A 19971-nucleotide genomic window follows, 5' to 3' on the forward strand; every position below is an offset into this window, starting at 1 on the left:
AAACGCTATTACTTTCATAGAGATACATAGAGTCACTGTTGAATTCCCGCAATTGAGGCCGATTGTTGCTGACGTCACAGCATTTATGTATTTTACGTCATATGGGGAAAAAAAGGCCATGCGACACTCTGCGGCGGCGGCGGTAACTAAAATATATTTTTTTAATTTAATGCTGGAATATGATTGGTTAACTTATTTAAGTCATGCGCACCAGCGTCACGAACAAAAAATGCCCAGTGTCACCAGTGTGTAAAAAAAAATACAGTTTAATTATACGGTAGGGCATTATTATTTACTTTTTCAAGTAAATTAAATTATTAATGTTCAAGATAAAAGAAAATAAATGGTAAGCAACTTTAATAGATTTTCTCCTTAAAGAGAGAGAAAGAAATATATAATTTATTATAAAGCAAAATCAACTGTTTTCAAGTTAGGGCTACTGCCCTTGTCAAAGGCTTAACTACTTGGTAAATTGGTAAGGTAGGTTTTTCCTTAGAGTTTCTCTATTAATTTCGTTGTAAATGTTTTAGTGGTTTTTGTGTTGACGAAAAGTAAAATAAATCGTATCAATTCGTTTTATCAAAGCGTTGAGATGATACCATCATGCTGGGAGCCTAGTTACATCATCAACCGATGACAACATCGATAAATCAGTATAAATGAGCTACTCCCTCCAATACACCGATACCCTCAGAATTCCCATTTCAAATAGTATTAACAAAGCTGGTCTTTTTAAATATTCTTAAAGGTATTTACTTCTTGGCAACAACAATTTCGTGGTTAAAGAAAGACAATTATGTGGGATTTATAAGACGTTATTGGGGATATTGGGCCGTGATTGCGATGTAATGTGTCTTTGTGTTAAATTTTTAAACTCTTTATTCAATCGTTATGTACACTTTTCAACTGGATTCATTAAATCTTTTAATTAAAAAAAAAACGAAGTAATTGTGTCATCATTAACTAATTGTCCTCTACCGTGAATCTCACTATCGTTAGCCTTGATAAACTGGTCTTAATTTTCCAGATTGTGACATTCTTCAGAGTTTGTTCTTTTTACCAGTAGTGTTGCGTTTTCTTATTGATTTATTTACCGAAATTCTACATTTTAATAAACCTATTATAGGAATGAGTTAAGAGTATTTAGGCCTACCAAAGTTGTTTTAAGAGTATTAGTTGATTATTCTCAATGAGCACTACTCTATCAGAATATTCTTTGTGATTAAATGACTGAGTCCAAAGATTCTTGTCCGAAGCAGCGTGACAGCTAGTCATTTAACATGTATTATCAGAGTATTTTTATCAAAATAAGTGTTTTAATCTAGTGTTTATACAACTACTTGGTAATTGTCTGGATTGGTAAAAATTGTTAGAGTATACTAGTATAGATGATAAAGGTACTCAATATTAGTTTCTATCTAAACATTTGTGTCAAGTTTTATATTGTTTCTTTAACATTTGGCCAATGAAAATTCATCATTTAATTTATTTTATCATACTAATTTTACATACGTATATCAGCTTTTGTGTGTGTCTTTTTTATTGTAAGCCGTTAACTTAACTCTCGTATTATTCACTTTTCCTATTCGGTCTACTCAAGTCTCAAGTAGCCTTTCTGTGCCAATGCAAAACAAGTAAATTACCACAAAGAGGCTTGCCTCTCTGGTTTATGGTAGGCCTCACATAGTTATTGTTCCTAGTAAAAATTACACAAATCCAATATGAATACCACTTACCAGGTACTAAGTTCAACAGCTTCATGGTAGCGAGTCATTTACAGTATAGTCTTTTCTTTAAAAGTAGTAATAAGAGTAAAATATCGATACCTGGGATATGAAATTAGACCTCAGGCTTCTAAGTAAGAGTCGAAATAAATAAATTATATAATTATTTTATGTATATCACCATACATTAAGAAACCTCATGCTCGGAAAGTTTAATTATTTATGAATCTACTTCACCTGTCTGGTATATGCCAAATTCCGGCTTTTATTTCATTTAAATTTACATAAATAAATAGCAAATGCATTTATATCTTAATAAAACCTAACTTTCTTAATATAATTTGTCTATTTTTATGCCTTCTCTTTTAAAAATACAGAAAATGCAACATAAATAAATAGCAAATGCTTTTATATCTTAATAAAACCTAACTTTCTTAACATAATTTGTCTATTTTTATGCCATCTCTTTTAAAAATACAGAAAATGCAACATAAATTTACCGCCTTTTGGAATTATTTTGATTTTTAGTTTCCCCGTCCGCCGCTAGGTGGCCAACGTCTTGTTTTTCCCCATAGCATATAAAATGGGTAAATAGCGTAAAATCGGCATCCAAAAAGCGCGTGTTTCTCTTCCGATAAGTGTGTCTAGGTTATTAATAGTATTCTAATGTCTATGGTTACTTTACTTACCTTTACTTGAACTAGGAGTATACTACAACCCTGGAGTAGTAATCTGAAGATGTTAAAAATCAAATTCAAAGAGGAAAATCCACGTTAAATTAATTATAAACAATTAAAATAAAGACACAATTATTCATTTAGAACAGAAAAATAGCTATTGCTTTAATTTTAAACGTCAATAAGAGATATTGAATTCCATATTCTTATGTAAAATTAGCTTAGCACAAACATAGCAGACGATGGATCACAGAAACCTTAAGTTACTTACCTTTACTTGAACTAGGAGTATACTAAAACCCTGGAGTAGTAATTAGTATATGTTAAAAATGAAATTCAAAAGACGATAAATCCACGCTAAAATAATTAAAAACAATTAAAATAAAGAGACAATTATTCATTTAGAACAGAAAAATAGCTATTGCTTATATTTTAAACGTCAATAAGAGATATTGAATTCCATATCATATTAGCGTTACATTTCAAAATTTCCGACAATATTTTGGACATTTTATTTTAAATTTAGGAGTTACTAAAATAAATGTGACTAAATAAATACAAAGTTATAATAACATAAGATAATCATAGAGCTCATTAAAAAACGTAACAAAATTAATGAGAGAAATTAATTAATATCTTACTTTAAAGTAATAGCTTTAAAGTTTAAACCAAAGTTAAATTTATTTTTATTTTACACCTAATCCACTCTTGAACTCCTAACACAAAATGTTTCAAGGTAAAGTGGGAGGGGCTTAAACTCTACAGGCAATTAGTGAGGGGGCGTGGTTAAAGGGACGATTAAGTCTGAAATTACTTAATTCTCCTTTTAATTAATATTTATATTAGAAGATATTGAAATAATTAAGGTATGTTATTTATTTATATATTCATCAGTGTAGTGGGCGTGGCTTATTTTTTTTAAACCAACGGTTTGCTTTCGACGTTTGTGGGACTGGTGACGGGTGTGGCGGTATTAGAAGAAGGGACAGATCGGCCATCAAGGTTATTAAGAGCTTGCTCGAAACTGTTGACACTGCTACTGCGCGAACTGGAGACTTTGGTCTGATTGATAGGGGTTAAGGGGGTGTGGTTAATTATTTAAATTAGAGCCATTTAATGGGTAACATGAGTTTTTGGGGTCGTAAGCTGACCTTTACGCTGGAATAAGCTGTACCGACTTTTTCCTCAAAGGATTTGAATGTTGCAGAGTTCCTTTATTATTCAAATATAAGTGTTTGAAATTAATCAGGGTTAATGTGTCATACCCTAGAAGGTACAGGTATTAAAGGTAAAAACGCCTACAAGGGGCGGGTATTCGAGGGAAAAAACGCCTACAAGGGGCGGGTATTCGAGGGAAAAAACGCCTACAAGGGGCGGGTATTCGAGGGAAAAAACGCCTACAAGGGGCGGGTATTCGAGGGAAAACACGCCTACAAGGGGCGGGTATTCGAGGGAAAACACGCCTACAAGGGGCGGGTATTCGAGGGAAAACACGCCTACAAGGGGCGGGTATTCAAGGGGGAAAACGCCTACAAGGGGCGGGTATTCAAGGGGAAAAACGCCTACAAGGGGCGGGTATTCAAAGGGAAAACGCCTACAAGGGGCGGGTATTCAAGTATAAAAACGCCTACAAGGGGCGGGTATCCAGGGAAAAACGCCTACAAGGGGCGGGTATCCAGGGAAAAACGCCTACAAGGGGCGGGTATTCAAGTATAAAAACGCCTACAAGGGGCGGGTATTCGAGGGAAAAACGCCTACAAGGGGCTGGTATTCAAGGAAAAAAACGCCTACAAGGGGCGGGTATTCGTGGGAAAAACGCCTAAAAAAACTACTCACTTAACATCACCAAGTTTTTTGGAAACACTAGCTCCCAGAGTTCCGAGTGTAGTAGTGGTTTTCTCAGTCGCTACTTTCAAAGTCTCAGAAGTTTTCTGGTATCTATAAATATATTTCAATCAATGAAAGCTACAGATACAAGTTTTTTTCCCAAATGACAAGCCAAGTTAAAATGACAAAAATTGTGACAAATGTGACATTCCAAAGACATGCGCAGAAAATACAAAGAAAATTCCATAAACAGGGTGTTTGCAATTGACGAGAAGTGAATTAATAATATCGCCTGCGAATTTAGAAAACTTTCACCTACGCTGGAGATGAGAAGAGTCCTGGCAAAGTTTGGCTATGAATTTTTGGGTAAGGAAAAAAGTTTAAAGAGATTGTTAATCCCTTAAAATAATCCTAAATTACCATAGATCACTAACAACAATTAACCATAAATAACCTTTCCCCCCAAAAAAAAAAGATTTTATCACAACAGCTAACACATCGTAAAAAAAATAAATATACATAAGATTGAGCGATATTTTGACAAAGGCAGGTGCGTGTCAGTTGTCAACAGGTTCAGATTAACCTAAATATACCATAAGTATATACTTATAAGTGTGACACATCACTATTATTTAGAGTTAATGACTTTTTCGTATTTTAAAATTGCAAAACCCTATTTATAAAACTAAGAGAAAGTTAATTAATTATTTAGATAGTTAGCGCGGAGTGGGGGGGGGGTAGCGTTCTTTAATTTAATTGATCACTCACATGGGGGCACTGGCAACTGCACTATTCCATTCTGTCATTTTTTCTGTCACACCTTTATACCTAAAATGTATATACTTTGAAAGGATTTAAACTCGGTTCCCGTTAAAAATGTTTCACCCTCCCTTTAATGAGTTTCCTAATTAAACATAGTTTAATTTTAATGTAATTAAAAATAACTTACGCTGTAGATTCCTGAATGTTTTTTAAGCCTTGTCCCATATCATCCTTAAATTCCTTCCACGCTGTTATTCCCAGTTTACGTTTAAGTTGTTGGGCTTTCTCTAATCGGGAAGCTAACACTTGTCTCAATGTTTGAATCTCGTCTTCACACTTAAACATGATTAATTAAACTTAATCCTGGCCTTTAATATTAAATTTAAATTTAATATTAATATTAATACCTTTGCTAATTCATTTCGCCATTCTTCTTCTAATTTAGCTTGCGATTCCGCGTCCATTCCGGAAAAATCATGGATTCCGCTATCAGGAGTTCCATCATAATGATTAGTATCGCCCGCTTCGAACATGCCATCTGTAACAAAATATAATTAATTAAATTAATATTAATATTAATTAATTAATTAATATGTCAGATATTTGACGCCAACCGGCACGTCACCTAAGATGATGGACTTTTAATTGATCAAGGCTTAAGACACACACAAGCTGTTTATTATTTTGACTTTTACATACCTGGTGTCATAAAAGGATAGGTTTTCACTTCTTGAGGAGTTGAAGCCATTTTCTATAACTGAGTTACAGAATTTAGCAACCTAATTAACGTAACTATGCTTGATTATTAATTAATTAATTAATCTCGATTTATTGCGGGTCGCAGTTTCGCAGAAGAACGTACGTATTAAAGGGTAACGTCGGACGGTAGGAGGTGAGTCAACTCTGCGACAATCACACGCAGGAAAGTGCACAATGCTGTGACGCGGCACGGGGAGTACAGCCCACTCGATGAGGCGTTGCAAAATAATATTTCCCGCGTAATTTAAATTTTGACAGCCAGTACGGAAACGCGTTTAATTAAGCCTACTTTGGTTCAAACTTGTTCATACATCTTGAAAATTAATTCTAAGAGAGGTGTGAATAAAAAGGTTTTATTTATTGCGTACTGTTTTAAAATTATAGATACTTATAAGGTCATAAGCTTATGTATCCAAATTATTAGGCATTCAGTAACTTTCCTATAGGCCCACATAATATTCGAAACACTTTTCTTCCAAAGATCTTGTTGAATAATTTACGAAAGTAAATGTCTTTATTTCGTGACACAAGACTTCAATTTAGAAATATTTATTGGATATCGCTTATTGTATAATCAATTCCTTTTTAAAGACAAATTTCCATGAAACATCGGCAAAAAACCGTTATTTAGTGGGAGAGACAAAAAATTGTAGAATTCAGGAGTAAATGAACTACGTGAATGAAATTTAAAGGTAGTTTTGTATAAGCTGTAACTCGGAATAACTCTTCACTCCTTGGAGTGATTATTCAAACATATTTATCTTTACTTCCATTATCTGAAATTTACCCATTTTGTTCAACTCCTCCTTAGGTGTTAAAAAAAATCCTACCACATATTCCACTCAGACTTACTGAGTTTTTAATGAACTATAAGTGATATAAAAGGCTTAGCTTTGAAAGCGCCGAATCACTCCATTGCAAAACAGCGTATTTTTCCGTGAAAATATGAGAAATTCAAAGGAAACGGACGTTACTGTCGCGTATTATCATGTACGGCTTGAAATTTATCTATTGTAATTGAAATTAGAGAACATGTTTCGCATATTGCAGATACCACCTTATGCTACCGTAACAACAGACGGATTTAAACTTGGCCCGTCACTGATGAAGTATATTCTTGATTATTTAACCGTAGCGATGAATCTCAAGTAAGTAATAACAAGAGCAAATAGAAATAATACAGAAAGTGGGGGTCGATGAATTTTCGCGAGTGTAACTTTGTTAACAAACCTCGACTTATTGAAAAGTCGCGTTTCTTCTTCATAGCGTCACAGTTTTAATACCAGACGAACACGAGCATGGTAAACGCAACAAAACAACAGGGAAATGGACAGGGATCATCGGTGTTATTGCTGACAATGTAATTAACCATAAGTTTATAAGACATATCTTATGAACTTATGAAGTAACCTATATTACAAATTAATTAGCCAAATTAACAACGCATTTATGTTCAGAAAGCCGATATTGCCATGCTACCATTCGGCTTGACATATCAGAGACATACTGCGATGTCCTTCAGCACCCCTTTCTATTACAGCTACGCTAGTATTCTATCAAAAGAACCCGATTCGAAAACCGATCCCTTCGCATTTTTGAAGGCCTTAACGCCAGAGGTCTGGTACTTACTGATCCTGGTGTTATTTGTTGCGTCGTATCTCTATTATATCTTGGACAAATATGACCAAGCAAGAACATCACCAAAATCAAAAACATTCGGATACTATTTTCAAGAATTTTTCGGGGCCATCTTCAACCAATGTAAGATGGAATATATTCAGCTAATAGGAATAATTGTGCCCCCATGTATCCCATGTTAATCTCTATGCGGGTTTTGTGGGCCGGAGTTGAGTATTTTAGCGTTTTTCTTTGAGGTGATCCGAGCGCCCCGAAGCGCTCCGAAAAAAAATCGTCTTTCATTGAAAAAAAACGAGCTGCTCCGAGACGGAGGCCCGTCTTACATTAGCCCAGTCGCTCCCTCCCGGTTGGCTCCCGGATTGATCCCAACCGCTCCGACTCTAGAGACGGAGCGACCAAAATGGAGCGCCTGATGACGTCACAAAACCGCTCTGAAAACACTTGTCTTTCAATGGGAGCAACTAAATTCGGTCCTCCTAGCTAGAGCGATGACGTAACACGAAAATATGGAGCGATCTCGGAGCGATCTCAGGCGACCACAAAGGAAAACGCTATTGGACTTCACCGCCCCATAATACTGACGTCTTCCTAACTGTGATTTCATTGGTCGTCAGCAATGATTAGTCTAGCTCTTCCCACAAAATCCGCTTAGATACATTGAGAAAATGGCTGTTACACAATGATTCAAATAAGCTGTATTTATTCCTGGTGTAAATAATTGTTGCAAAGCGCTTCTCTAACGAAAGGTACATTTAATAAACACAAGATTTTCATTATCATTTTGGTCGTACGCAGCAATGAATTTTGACTCGAACCAACTCAGCGAATCAATTTTTATAAGTTTTTGGTGGTACTTCCGAATTATTTTACTAACAACGTATTCTGGTACACTCATCGCGAGTTTCGCTTACCGAGAAAACGAAATATTGGACACGTTAACACAACTACTAGCGCGAAAACGTCTCAAAACTTACGTTCAACGTAACTCGGTACTTCAGGATTACTTTCAAGTTAGTAGACAAGTAGCTCGCGGTACAACTAAGCTAGTAGTGTCATACCAAGAAGCGATATCTATAGTTTACTAGGGAGAAGGTATAAATTCGCCACATTTCCAGCTTTATCTCGAGTCTAAATAAAGGTCCGGAATTAATCCCAGCCTCTAAATTACAACCAGCATTTCATTGGTTCTTGAAAACTCACGTCAGCGCGACGCGAATGACCAAAAATTACGCATTTTCCGACTGAGGAGAGGCGAAATAGCCCGGCCCCCTTTTACGTCCCCCCTTGTATTTTGAAAGGGGGACTGAGACCAGACTTGTAAATAGTGATCATTTCTTCGGGAGCCCTGCGGGCTTCCGACCCCCCCAAAGCCCAATTTTCTTGGGTACCCGGGGCTTCCTAGTGGACAACTGAGCCTTGAACTCTTGATCCTAGAAACTGCGTCACACCCGCCTAAAGGGAGGGAAGGGAACAGAGGCTTGAACTCTTGATCCTAGAAACTGCGTCATACTCGCCTAGGGAAGGGAACAGTGGCTAGGGAGTAAGGGAGCAAGCCCAAAACAAAATGTGAGGGAGGGAAGGATGCATTCCGGCTACAAATTTGAGGGGAAATATTCGCCAATTTATTTTTTCCCTTTTTGAGAGCTCTTTTGGTCTGTAGTTATGGTGGAGAGTTCTCATCGCACCGAATTTTTCATGGTACCCGGTTGGTACCCGCCCCCTCCATAAAATATTTTTTCAGGGTGTCCTGTGAATTTTCTTGGGTGTCACAGGCTCCCTGGTACCCCCTATTTACAAGTCTGTATGAGACTATGGCGCGCAAATACTTAGGCATCTTATACCTTCTCCCTAATAAACTAGATATCGCTTCATGGTCATACCATAACATATCTTACGAACTTATGATCTTACATTATTATTCTAGCACTCTCCATTGGCTGAAGCTCAATCCATGTTCCGCAAAATCGAGAAATTTCGTTCCGATTTACCCGTTCCCGCATTGCAAAGTGCGGAAACATACAGCGAAATAATTAGTGGTAAAGCAACGATGATTCACGAAGCTCTGAGCATAAATCGGATCACCGCCGCGCATTGCGATAAAAAGAAGAAAATTTATCACAGCTCAAAACCAATTTTTTGGATGCCATTGGCAATTGGAATACGAAAGGATTTGAACTCTAATTTGCTCGAAATGCTAAACCAATGGTAAATAAATATTTTAAACTCGAGGCTATTTCCCATAGGCAAGAATGAACGAGACGTCATTTACAGGTTGTCTTTCTACACCAACATGCAACTTCTTTCCCCGCACGTGTTAAAAATGCGCAAAGACGCGTTATCCTGCATCTGGAGAAAACCCGAATCAACCCCGACAAAACCCATGAGCATCGAAGAACTAAGCGGGGTTTTCATCTTATTAATTGGTGGTATCATTTTCTCCGTTGTTGCTTTCGTCACCGAAATTTTCATCTACAAGGACCGTGTTCGACAGAAACTTCGCTTATTAAATACTATAATGATGGTAAATCGCAAATTTAAGGGTTTGTAGATAGCCAAGGCTTATTATGATTTGGCAAGGCTTAAGTGAAGTTCTAGGTCTAGGTTGTACCCAATGAGATAGAATATATATATTAAACCTAGAGTCACAACGTGAAATCTTGAGATCGACGTTTATAGCGGCGATACACCTTTTGTTGAGCATGAATCTTTATCAAATACGGGTGGCGCCACCCTAAGATCTTTTTTATTACCGTCTGCTGCTATAATCTGTGCAACAAGCTGTAAAGATAGTTTTTCTAACGTGTTAAATAAAATACGCGAGCTAAATAATAAAAACTTTAGTCCTTTTTAATCTAATAAATAGATGAAATAAAAATCATAACGATGTTTCTGATTGCAAATAAACAAGTAAAAGTTGTAATTAGTTCCGCTAGATGCTCACAGATGGCGCTGTCTAAACAAGTAAAAGCTGTAATTAGTTCCGCTAGAGGCTCACAGATGGCGACGCTGTCATGTTTTGATAAACGTGTGCCTGATAAAAACGATGTAAGCCGATTTGAATTGTAACTCTATCTATCTCAATGGTTGTAGCAAAAACTGTTAAGTTTCCACTTCACTTTTAACAAAAAAAAACACGATTTGAAATTACACATTTTATTATGTTATACAAACAACATACTTAACATTTTTTTCTTTTTCAACATTATCATCAGTCTTTGTTACAAAATATTGAACATACGTATTTGAGATTAACAACCGCGTAAGAACACGTAATTTTGATTTAAAACACATCATCATCATAAGTTTAGGTAGCGTAAGTGAAGTCTCCAATCAACACGTATTGATAAAAGCTATATTGACGACGTCACAAACAATTTAATCTCATTGGAGACTAATAAGTGCGTAAACGTATGGATTTAACCGTGAGTTTTGAACACAATGCACCATAATATTAAATTAATTAAAAACTTATTAGGCTTAAATGCGTTGCGTATTAATTAAGAATTTTAAGTAAAATACGCGCGTGTAAACGTTTAAAAAATAAAAGCAATTTTATATAATACATTTCTACGAGTTATTATTGGTTAATAACTCATAAGAAATTGATCAATGGGAATGAGAGAAGGGAGCCAACGGAAAGACCCGCAAGTAAACATATTGTTAAGACACTCCCAGCTTTTTCACGATATTCCATTGGTAATAGTCTAGAAACAAAATCCAGAAAAAGGCCGTTCTTTTAAGGTATAATGTTACGTCCCTTGAACTTTTCCCGAGGGGTCGGACGTTCGGCATTTTGAGATTTCAAGATTTTGACAAAGATTTTGAGATTCTGACTCAGATTTTAGAAATCTGGAAATCTAGTCCAAGATTTTAAGATTTCGGGATTTTAAAGGAGATTTTCTGATTTTGAACGCGATTTTCAGATTTCGAAGAAGATTTCGGGATTTTGTTCAGGATTTTCAGATTTTGAAGGAGATTTCGGGCTTTGGAACAAGATTTTCAGATTTCGAAGGAGATTTTCAGATTTCGAGGAGATTTCCTGATTTTGATATTTTAGGATGAGATTTCGGGATTTTACGTTAAGATTTCGGGATTTCTAGATTTTAATGTGAGATTTCGAGATTTTAGGTGAAGATTTCGGGATTTACAGATTTTAAAATAGGGATTTCGGGATTTTCAGATTTTAAGGTAGGGATTTTGGGATTTCTAGATTTTGACGTGAGATTTTAAAATTTTCAGATTTTGACGTGATATTTTAAGATTTTTAGATTTTGACGTGAGATTTCGGGATTTCGAGATTTTCGAGAGAGATTTTAAACAGATTTCAAACGAAGTGTACGGGATTTTGACAAACGTCCAACCCCTCGACTTTTCCTTTAAAGAATAAAGCTCGTTCTTTGCCATACTTACACGGGTGCAATGATCATGGGGGCGCAAAAACAAATTCCATTAGTTAATCCGAGAATGGCAATTAAGGCAATGAATACTTCATCTTGCGGGAACAAAACGGGTAAATGCCCCTTCCTCGGATGAGCGTTACAAACCATAAATGCGGGTATTAATAAAAGCCTCAGGATACTCAATGCTAAAAAGAGGTAGTCGCTCCGACCCCGACGTCGACTCGGCAAATTTGAATTGACGGCAATTGAGGATAGTGGCAAAAAACCGCAAGCTAAACGACCCGCGAAGTCCCCGACACTGTACAGAAAGAAACAACTAACAGGGAGGAAAAAACGACCTGAAAATACGCATTAAATATCTAAATTAGTTAATATTATGCGCATGTGCAGACATAAATGCGCTCGCAGAGTCGCAGTTCATGGAATCACTAAGAATTTACGCGCGCAACTTCATTAGTTACTGCGCGAGGTAAGCCTTGTACTTTATACTTACCAGTCCACGGTGAATTGTTTCCAACATTCTGACTCACAACTAGAACTGTCAGTCCAGGATAAATCGCCATGGTGACGACAAACGTAATAAAAACGGATAACGCGCATGCCCAGATCTAATCCGAGGAAAATAAATTTACCTTCAATGATGATAAGAAAATATATAACCAAGAAGTGATATCTAGTTTATTAGGGAGAAGGTATAAATTCGGCACATTTCCAGCTTTATCTCCAGTCCAAATGCAGTTCCGGAGTTAATCCCCGCCTCTAAATTACAACCAGCATCTCATTGGTTCTTGAAAACTCACGTCAGCGCGATGCGATTGACGAAAATTACAATCATATTTTCCGACTGAGGAGAGGAGGCGAAATAGCCCGGCCTCCTTTTACGTCCCCCCTTGTATTTTGAAAGGGGGACTGGGACTATGGCGCGCGAATACTTAAGCATCTTATACCTTCTCCCTAATAAACTAGATATCGCTTCTTTATATAACATTATTACCTGTTTAGCTATTTTAAAAGAGCTAACGTTAGGTAAAGTTTCTGCAAAGTTAATGCTGCCTTCCAAAGAACGAGTAGTGTCTGAATTAAACTCTTCAATCCTTGCTACAATTACACGTATTTAATTACGGTAATTACGCGTATTTTTCAGACGACTTACCACTATCTAAAGTCGTGTAAAATTTAAAAACATCCTAAGATTGGTAAAAAAAAAAAGTTATTTTATGTAAAGTTACGCGCGAGTAACTTCTTTTCTTACAGTTTTGCGAATGGAGCAATAAGCTATAAACGAAATTAAAAGTCCCGCTAAAGCGCTAAGAAAAAACGTCATCGCAGTGTGAACTGGAGATTGCCCTTCAAGTAACGCTAAAATTTGAGCTACAGCTGCAAAAACCCCGGCTAAACCCTAAAAATCAACCAATTTTTCAATTTTCGTTAAATTTAGAAGAATGATTAATATCATAAGTTTATCATGCCTCTAAGTACACAAATATGAGTTAAAACTGGGCATCTTAGGCAGGCTACTGTGACGTCAGAACTCGTATAGCGCTAAGATCCGAAGAGAGAAAATTTTGAAATTTCTGTCGCGGTACAGCCACCAAGCGGTCGAGACGATTGCTAAATGGGTCACGTGAAAAAAATCATCCAATGGGATAAAGGAGATTTTTACGTTTCGTATAGGCAGGCATTGGGGGGGGGGGCGAATTTTACTTGAGCAACCCCAAAATCCCTCTCTCTCGTGAGATAGAGGCGGTTTCAGTCCTGAAACATTCTAGAAGGGATAAAAGAAACGCTAGGCTAGGCGGTACAATAGGGTAATGGCAGCCCTCCGCCTTCGACTGTATTAAGCTCTATGGGGAAATAACATGGGGTGCCATTAGTCTATTTTGTATCGAAGTTGAGGTGATAAATGATACGGAGAGAGTATAGGGTTTCATTAAAGGGAGCCAGACAAACACTATTGCCAATTTGCCATAGGAGTAGCAGTCATTTCTCTACTTAGAGGCATGATAAACTTATGTTAATATGGACTTACTTGTCCAGTAATCATGCTATGCATGTATTTTTTTGGAAACATGGCGGATAAACCGGCAACGCCAGCTTGGAATATTGCACCAGCAACTTTATACATAATTAATTGTTCAATAATTAATAGAGAGATTGAGCAACTTAACGAAAGAAACACTAACCATTCATAAGTACAATAGTTGCAATGGTAAACCCGAAAAATTCATTTTGCCCTAAAGTTTGATTAAAAATTAATAATTTGATATTGATTTAATGGAGTCTTATGGAGATGTGATAAATTTAACGTACAATTATCAGAGTTGACAAAGACAAGCGCGGTTGTGGCACCGAAAAACAGTATTATGACTAATTGGGATATTCCATTACGATAAACTTCAGAAAACCTTTATAATATCGTATTAACGGGAAGTCATTTAAAAGATTTCAAGGATAATTGCAGCAATTACCTAAGTAATTTTGTATTCACGAGTAAAGCAAAAAATGCCGGAATGTTACTGGCAATTGAGATCCAACTAGCGTAAGTTGTTTGAAGAAATGTCTTATCTCTAGGGTCCGCGGGTGGATATGGCATAGTAGTATTGCGGAATTTATACATCCAATACTAATTTACAATAGTAATTTACAAATATTAGTAGTTTTCCCTCAATATTTCCCATTATAATTACATCATTAGCGGTAATAAAGAAACTCCATGTCATTAATGTCGATAATCCCAACAAAAGGAATGTAATAGAAGCAAAATTAAACCTAAAACGTTGATATCATAACCGAAATTTATTTAGAAAGTTTTAATTAATTAAAATTATTACTTACGTGTCTTTCACTTCACGTATTTCATCAGTAGGTAAAAGATTAGCCGTATCAGATTCGTGAGATTCTACAATACTAGTGGTTTCAATGAACGCTTCATCATCGGAAACATAATTTAGTCCAACTAAGGAGCTATTATCATGTTCGTAATGTGGTTTTGAAACATTTAGACCCTGAGGATTATTATAATCATCACGATTTAAGTTATTCATGACGAAAGTAACGCTAATTTAATTAATCTTGGGAAGACGCTAATACATTTCACATGAAAGGTAACACGAACCAGAACGGAGACTCAAGCGATAAGAATAAAAATATTAACTATTTTGGGCTATTGAGTACGACAAGGCCTACCATGATTAAGAATCACGAGTGTTTTTTAACCATACTCATTTACCGGATATAATAACCAGTTTTCTTATTAAAAGTAACGGAAAAAAAATTAAAACTCAAGGTTAACGAGTAGATACGATCAGTGTCACCGGAAACCAGTAAATGAATAACAATACAGACGATGTAGCAGACGACAGTAATATCCAAGATCTCCAGTCTAATGCAAGGAGTATACATGACTAGAGTGGGCTTTACTAGTTACAAATAGCATAGATTATTTAGATCGAATTCGAAACTCATCCAAATTGTTTAACAAATTTATATTTTTATCCTTTTATTTATTAGCTTAAAATTTACTTAATAATAACTTCAAATACATCTTCTAAAAGTAGATTTAGATTTTTCGCTTTACAAAACTGAATTGATATCAATAACATATTTCTATTGGAACTTCGAAATTTCAAAGAGAAGGTGAAGTACCAATCGATTTTGTAGGCTTAATGTTAACATCCCTTGTAAAAGTACCACAGAATAAGGAAAAAAATAACGTTGCATTGTTTATAATTAAAAAAACCTAAATTATGACATGTTTTAAGCTAGAGCAAAATAAACCCCTTGGAAATATACAACCCCAATCCGGAAATATGTTAGAATATATACAAATAGCCTTTTGGCTCTGACTGAATATTAGATTCTTTAAAACATGCGAAAATACTCGCCTTGGGCCAATACACAAACTCAATTTTATTCAACACCCCTCCGTAACAAACACTAATTATCTAACTTTAATTTAATTTCACCTTCAAATGTCAGCGGGAAGAAACGTACGCGGAGATATACACTGTAATAAACTCTGTAAAGATATAAGTAGTCGGTAACAATTCAAGGTGAAATCGACTGTACAATTAATTATGGGGTCTCATTAAAAAATATCGTTTATATCTTCCTTGTTCGAAAAATTATTTATATACGTTTCCATTATTAAGATGAACATATAAAGCCCTTAAGCTAGTTAGCATTTTGCATTGAATCATGGACCTTAATATCTAAAAAACGGAACGGTATACAATATCAGCAAGGATATGAAGATTAGCAATTAGCATTCACTAGTATATCAACTGTCATCCAGAACTCTCTATTTAAAACTAGGCGTTCTTATGGCCCTATTTGATCTGTATTTTATCAGGGATAGATTTAATTTTAGAAGTAGGAATGGAGAACGGTTAGTATTTACTCTAGTCCGACTCATAGCCCAGTATAGAGCCCCTCCCTCCAACACGTAACGAAAAGTTTAAATTATCCTATTGGCTCACTTAAACTACGTTTTAATGACGTTGCTGACGGGGAAGGCGAAAAATACGTAATTCCTTTTTACCTCTGTCGCTATGACCCGCGTCTTCTTTCATACCCCTCCGTCCCGTGGAAGGGGGTCCGGGACTTTGACGCGTGCCCAGATTACTCTGTTCACAATTCCTACTTCTAAGATTAAATCTATCCCAGATTTTATCTGGTGTATCAAGGACACTTTCAAGAAGTTAAAAGTACACTTCTGGTCCTCTATTAGAATTACAAAGTCCATGAATATTTTTGAACCCTTGCTAAGACGTTTTTCAAAAAGGTCAAACACCTTAATTTTCATTAACAGGATCATGTTCTTTTTTTTCGGATGTGAATGAACTTTTGAATAAAGCTGAAATTTATTTTATTTTTATGTTTGATGGTGGTGACTCGTCTATCGGCTTTCCGGGCAGGACGAAAACATCCAAAGGGGTGGCTTGTCTACATTCCTGCATTTATTAGTTCATAACAAAATATCCGTAGTTTGTAAAAGTATACTAAATAAAAGATGAAAGTTAATTGCTACAAATAAAATACACTTTCAGTGAATAGAATTTAAAATTTTCTTAAAGTATATAGTGGTCCAATAAGTACACTGGGTTCAATCATAAGTTCATAAGATATGTTCCATAAGTATTAGACTTCCTATACTTCGTAATGCTAGAGACTTACAGCTCGAGCTAGTTCTAGCAGAACGACAAGCGAGAATTGACTACACTCGGTTAGTTTTGCAGGACTTCCATCTCCCTATTTAGTCTGTTGACAGGCGTCGCTTTAAGAGAATCTATGACGAGGCAAGAAGTGATATCTAGTTTATTAGGGAGAAGGTATAAATCGGGCCACATTTCCAGCTTTATCTCCAGTCCAAACGTAGGTCCGGAGTTAATCCCCGCCTCTAAATTACAACCAGCATCTCATTGGTTCTTGAATGACGAAAATTACGTATTTTCCGACTGAGGAGAGGCGAAATAGCCCGGCCTCCTTTTATATCCCCCCTTGTATTTTGAAAGGGGGACTGGGACTATGGGGCGCAAATACTTAGGCATCTTATACCTTCTCCCTAATAAACTAGATATTACTTCTTGGACGAGGTTTGTCGGTTGAATTCTGAGGATTTAGTACCAAACGGTGCGATGTCCATCTGAAGTTTGATGAGCGGGAGAGCAAACAAAAAGGTGCATGAGCCTTGGAAGAATCACGTTACATAACTAAAGGACTGTTATCCTTCTTCTATTATCCCCTTCTGATATAACTAGAGCCCTTCAGGTTCAGCACACGTGTATTCAGTCGAATAAAAATTAGGTAATCAAACCAAACTTTGCGTATTGTTACACCCACTTTAAGAGGAAATTACCGAACATTATTTACTCGTAGAACTAATTTACAAAATAAAACAATTTATACAATCTTAAGGCCTCGGGGATGGGTACAGACGGACAATGGTGAGGCCAAGCTGTCTGCGAAGCTTTGGGGTTACCCTATAGATGAAAATTCGAGGAAACTTAATTTTTAGTATGTGTTTCAAATGGGGATAAAAAAAAGAGTTAAACGTTAAATTACGGTTTTCCTCAATATTTTGACCTAATTCTAGGGGGTGTATTGTGTTCTGTGAGTCACAGTTTAGTTATCAGATAATCGAGCGACCTCTCGCTAAATGATTTTAGGCGCTAAACCAATCAAAGAAATGAGATCGTTCGTCTCGTCTATCGTTTGATGAAATCTCAAAGAAAGTTACATCGAAAACTACCTTCCATAAGACATTTACCCAAGTTTCCCACTAAAAAAAAATAGTACAGAAAGATGTCAAACCATAAATAGAATAATTATTACAATAAGTTAAGTTTAGGGTGCGGGAACATGGATTTTATAAATTTTCTCTAAGTAGAGTGTGAAAAATAATAACATAAGTTTATACAGGGATAGATTTAATTTTAGAAGTAGGAATGGAGAACGGTTAGTATTTACTCTAGTCCGACTCATAGCCCAGTATAGAGCCCCTCCCTCCAACACGTAACGAATTACCTTATTGGCTCACTTAAACTACGTTTTGATGACGTTGCTGACGGGGACGGCGAAAAATACGTAATTCCTTTTTACCTCTGTCGCTCTGACCCGCCTCTTCTTTCATACCCCCCCCCCTTCCCGGGGAAGGGGGTCCGGGACTTTGACGCGCGCCCAGATTACTCTGTTCTCCATTCCTACTTCTAAAATTAAATGTATCCCTGGTTTATAAGATGTGTTACGTAACTATGACACTATCTATACTTCGTTATGCTAGAGACTTGCACGCCCACATCGATCGGTTGAGACGGGGAGGGAAACATTTCCAAAGTTTGTACTTAGGAGTTACGGTGGCTAACTTCAAAGAACAAGTGTCGATCGTAAAAAGAAAGTGTGCGTGTGATTACTTAGAAACTTAGTTAAGAACCATTTTACTTATGAATGGCGAAAAGAAACTTTCAGAAAAATGCCAGACCACTGAGACCAGACTGTAAAAAAAAAATATGAAATGATTTTACACTCACTTTTATAAAAAGTTTAAAACAACGTTTCAATCTTAGTCAATTAACCAATCTTAGAAGTTACCAATTTATCATTTAAAAAGGCCTATTTTCTTATACTATCAAGATTGTATTCGAGTATGATACGATTAGTCAAGGAATTTAATCACGTATTATAACACGTGCCAGGGGCGGCCTTTAAACTTTTAAGTAATAAGTATAAAAACGAAATAAACCACAAATACGATCATTTTCCTGGTTATTTTCTTTTTTAAAAAGTGATTTTTAGAAAAATAGAAACTGCGTCTTTTGAAATTAAATTTTTCCATAATTTTTAAATGTTCATTTTTTTAAAAAAGTAATGAAGCCCTATTTATTAATGAGGTAAACAAAATAACTCGGAGGAAAAAAAGAATTAAGAATAAAACTGGTTTCAAAAAAATTTAACTTTTAAAGTTTGAAAGTTTTGGTCAGTTTTTTTAAATCGTTTTTGAATAACATGGGCGTGGTGTAGAAAAATTGTCTATATACGTGTAAAATTGTTAAGGCCACAAGTTCAAAACCAAATTAATAAATTGTTTTAACAAGAGTCGATATAAAATGGAGAGTAAACCAAATAAATCAGCTGCATTGCAAAATATCATGGAAGTTATATTTTCGACTTAAAATTGAACAATTCCACTGTACTTCGGTCCTGTAATTACCCATTTTTATATACCCTGTATTCTCGTATTCACTAAAAGTAAATTTTTTTCGCAAGGAACTATGGGTTCTTCAATTCTTGTTAGCGTATAAGCAATCAATGGGTGTGGTAAGGCGTGATCAATCATTATGTCAAACATTTTCCGACAATTCATTTTGTTTGTTTAATAGCGTGTTTCAAAGTCACTCATATCCTTCAAATTCTAGTTATATTTGAACTTTCTTGAACCCTTTCACATTCCCTTTAAGGGAAATTGAACGGGTACAGTGTTAAAGGCGGGAGTATATTATCAGACCTTAAAAACAGCCAAAAACCAAAAAGAGAGACCAAAAACAACATTAGCCGAAGTTAATACAGTACTCAGACTAAAGGCGCGTTTTCATAACAGCTTGGAGCTGCACTTGCACAGCATTCGCAGTCAGGGCCGGAAATAAGAGAAATGTCCTATAGGACATGTGTCCAGTGATTCCCCCCTTG

At 36.0% G+C, this 19971-nt stretch overlaps 3 protein-coding genes and 1 long non-coding RNA gene across 12 annotated transcripts; 2 read left to right on the plus strand and 2 right to left on the minus strand.

The window, feature by feature from the left end:
* The first annotated feature begins 15 nt into the window (after positions 1-15).
* On the plus strand, positions 16-944 carry LOC149625113 (uncharacterized). Of its 3 annotated transcripts, XR_016374544.1 has the most exons (4): positions 16-142; positions 202-346; positions 411-467; positions 531-944. It is a non-coding gene; the product is annotated as an uncharacterized LOC149625113 (long non-coding RNA). The 3 variants fall into 3 exon arrangements; XR_016374543.1 differs by having other exon boundaries at positions 411-944; XR_016374542.1 differs by having other exon boundaries at positions 202-944.
* A 1850-nt stretch (positions 945-2794) lies between these two features.
* Positions 2795-5948, minus strand: LOC149625114 (uncharacterized). 4 transcript variants are annotated; one of them, XM_089851893.1, is made up of 8 exons: positions 5690-5948; positions 5398-5528; positions 5178-5326; positions 4997-5056; positions 4548-4580; positions 4238-4339; positions 3553-3613; positions 2795-3463 (listed from the first exon to the last, which is right to left on the minus strand). In XM_089851893.1, the coding sequence occupies exons 1-8, from the start codon at positions 5736-5738 to the stop codon at positions 3320-3322; spliced, it is 729 nt and encodes a 242-aa protein (XP_089708019.1). In that variant the 5' UTR covers positions 5739-5948; the 3' UTR covers positions 2795-3319. The 4 variants fall into 4 exon arrangements, with proteins under 4 accessions (XP_089708019.1, XP_089708021.1, XP_089708020.1 ...); XM_089851895.1 differs by lacking the exon at positions 4997-5056 and having other exon boundaries at positions 5690-5943; XM_089851894.1 differs by lacking the exon at positions 4548-4580 and having other exon boundaries at positions 5690-5931.
* Positions 5949-6136: 188 nt separating this feature from the next.
* On the plus strand, positions 6137-10383 carry LOC149625115 (glutamate receptor ionotropic, kainate 2-like). 3 transcript variants are annotated; one of them, XM_089851889.1, is made up of 8 exons: positions 6137-6441; positions 6561-6739; positions 6800-6897; positions 7016-7109; positions 7207-7510; positions 8183-8397; positions 9312-9592; positions 9659-10383. In XM_089851889.1, exons 2-8 carry the CDS (start codon positions 6695-6697, stop codon positions 9933-9935), a joined length of 1314 nt encoding a protein of 437 aa, XP_089708015.1. In that variant the 5' UTR covers positions 6137-6441; positions 6561-6694; the 3' UTR covers positions 9936-10383. The 3 variants fall into 3 exon arrangements, with proteins under 3 accessions (XP_089708015.1, XP_089708014.1, XP_089708016.1); XM_089851888.1 differs by having other exon boundaries at positions 6137-6739; XM_089851890.1 differs by having other exon boundaries at positions 6137-6739; positions 9631-9676.
* A 141-nt stretch (positions 10384-10524) lies between these two features.
* Positions 10525-18514, minus strand: LOC149625116 (equilibrative nucleoside transporter 3-like). Of its 2 annotated transcripts, XM_089851887.1 has the most exons (13): positions 14974-18514; positions 14623-14792; positions 14475-14556; positions 14256-14410; positions 14098-14192; positions 13971-14021; positions 13817-13902; positions 13040-13186; positions 12941-12974; positions 12782-12885; positions 12281-12395; positions 11798-12125; positions 10525-11091 (listed from the first exon to the last, which is right to left on the minus strand). In XM_089851887.1, exons 1-13 carry the CDS (start codon positions 14974-14976, stop codon positions 10980-10982), a joined length of 1482 nt encoding a protein of 493 aa, XP_089708013.1. In that variant the 5' UTR covers positions 14977-18514; the 3' UTR covers positions 10525-10979. The 2 variants fall into 2 exon arrangements, with proteins under 2 accessions (XP_089708013.1, XP_089708012.1); XM_089851886.1 differs by having other exon boundaries at positions 14623-18513.
* Between the last annotated feature and the right edge of the window lie 1457 nt (positions 18515-19971).

The sequence above is a fragment of the Phalangium opilio genome, unplaced genomic scaffold, assembly GCF_054372755.1.
Source record: "Phalangium opilio isolate 3A_F unplaced genomic scaffold, DU_Popi_V2 ptg000105l_1, whole genome shotgun sequence".
NCBI classification, from domain to species: domain Eukaryota; kingdom Metazoa; phylum Arthropoda; class Arachnida; order Opiliones; family Phalangiidae; genus Phalangium; species Phalangium opilio.

Bases quoted from the DNA above. Each gene is read 5' to 3' on its own strand.
- LOC149625114 (XM_089851893.1), bottom strand. From the start codon at position 5,738: ATGGCTTCAACTCCTCAAGAAGTGAAAACCTATCCTTTTATGACACCA. The intron at 5,327-5,397 runs GTATTAATATTA...ATCATGTTTAAG, and splicing joins GGCGAAATGAATTAGCAAAG to TGTGAAGACGAGATTCAAAC. The intron at 4,340-4,547 runs GTAGGTGAAAGT...ATATATTTATAG, and splicing joins GGACTCTTCTCATCTCCAGC to ATACCAGAAAACTTCTGAGA.
- LOC149625116 (XM_089851886.1), bottom strand. From the start codon at position 14,831: ATGAATAACTTAAATCGTGATGATTATAATAATCCTCAGGGTCTAAAT. The intron at 12,396-12,781 runs GTAATAATGTTA...TCCTCGGATTAG, and splicing joins CTTTTAAAATAGCTAAACAG to ATCTGGGCATGCGCGTTATC. The intron at 11,092-11,797 runs GTAAGTATGGCA...TTTTGTTTCTAG, and splicing joins CCCATGATCATTGCACCCGT to ACTATTACCAATGGAATATC.
- LOC149625115 (XM_089851888.1), top strand. From the start codon at position 6,695: ATGAGAAATTCAAAGGAAACGGACGTTACTGTCGCGTATTATCAT. The intron at 7,110-7,206 runs GTAATTAACCAT...ATTTATGTTCAG, and splicing joins TCGGTGTTATTGCTGACAAT to AAAGCCGATATTGCCATGCT. The intron at 8,398-9,311 runs GTTAGTAGACAA...TTATTATTCTAG, and splicing joins TACTTCAGGATTACTTTCAA to CACTCTCCATTGGCTGAAGC.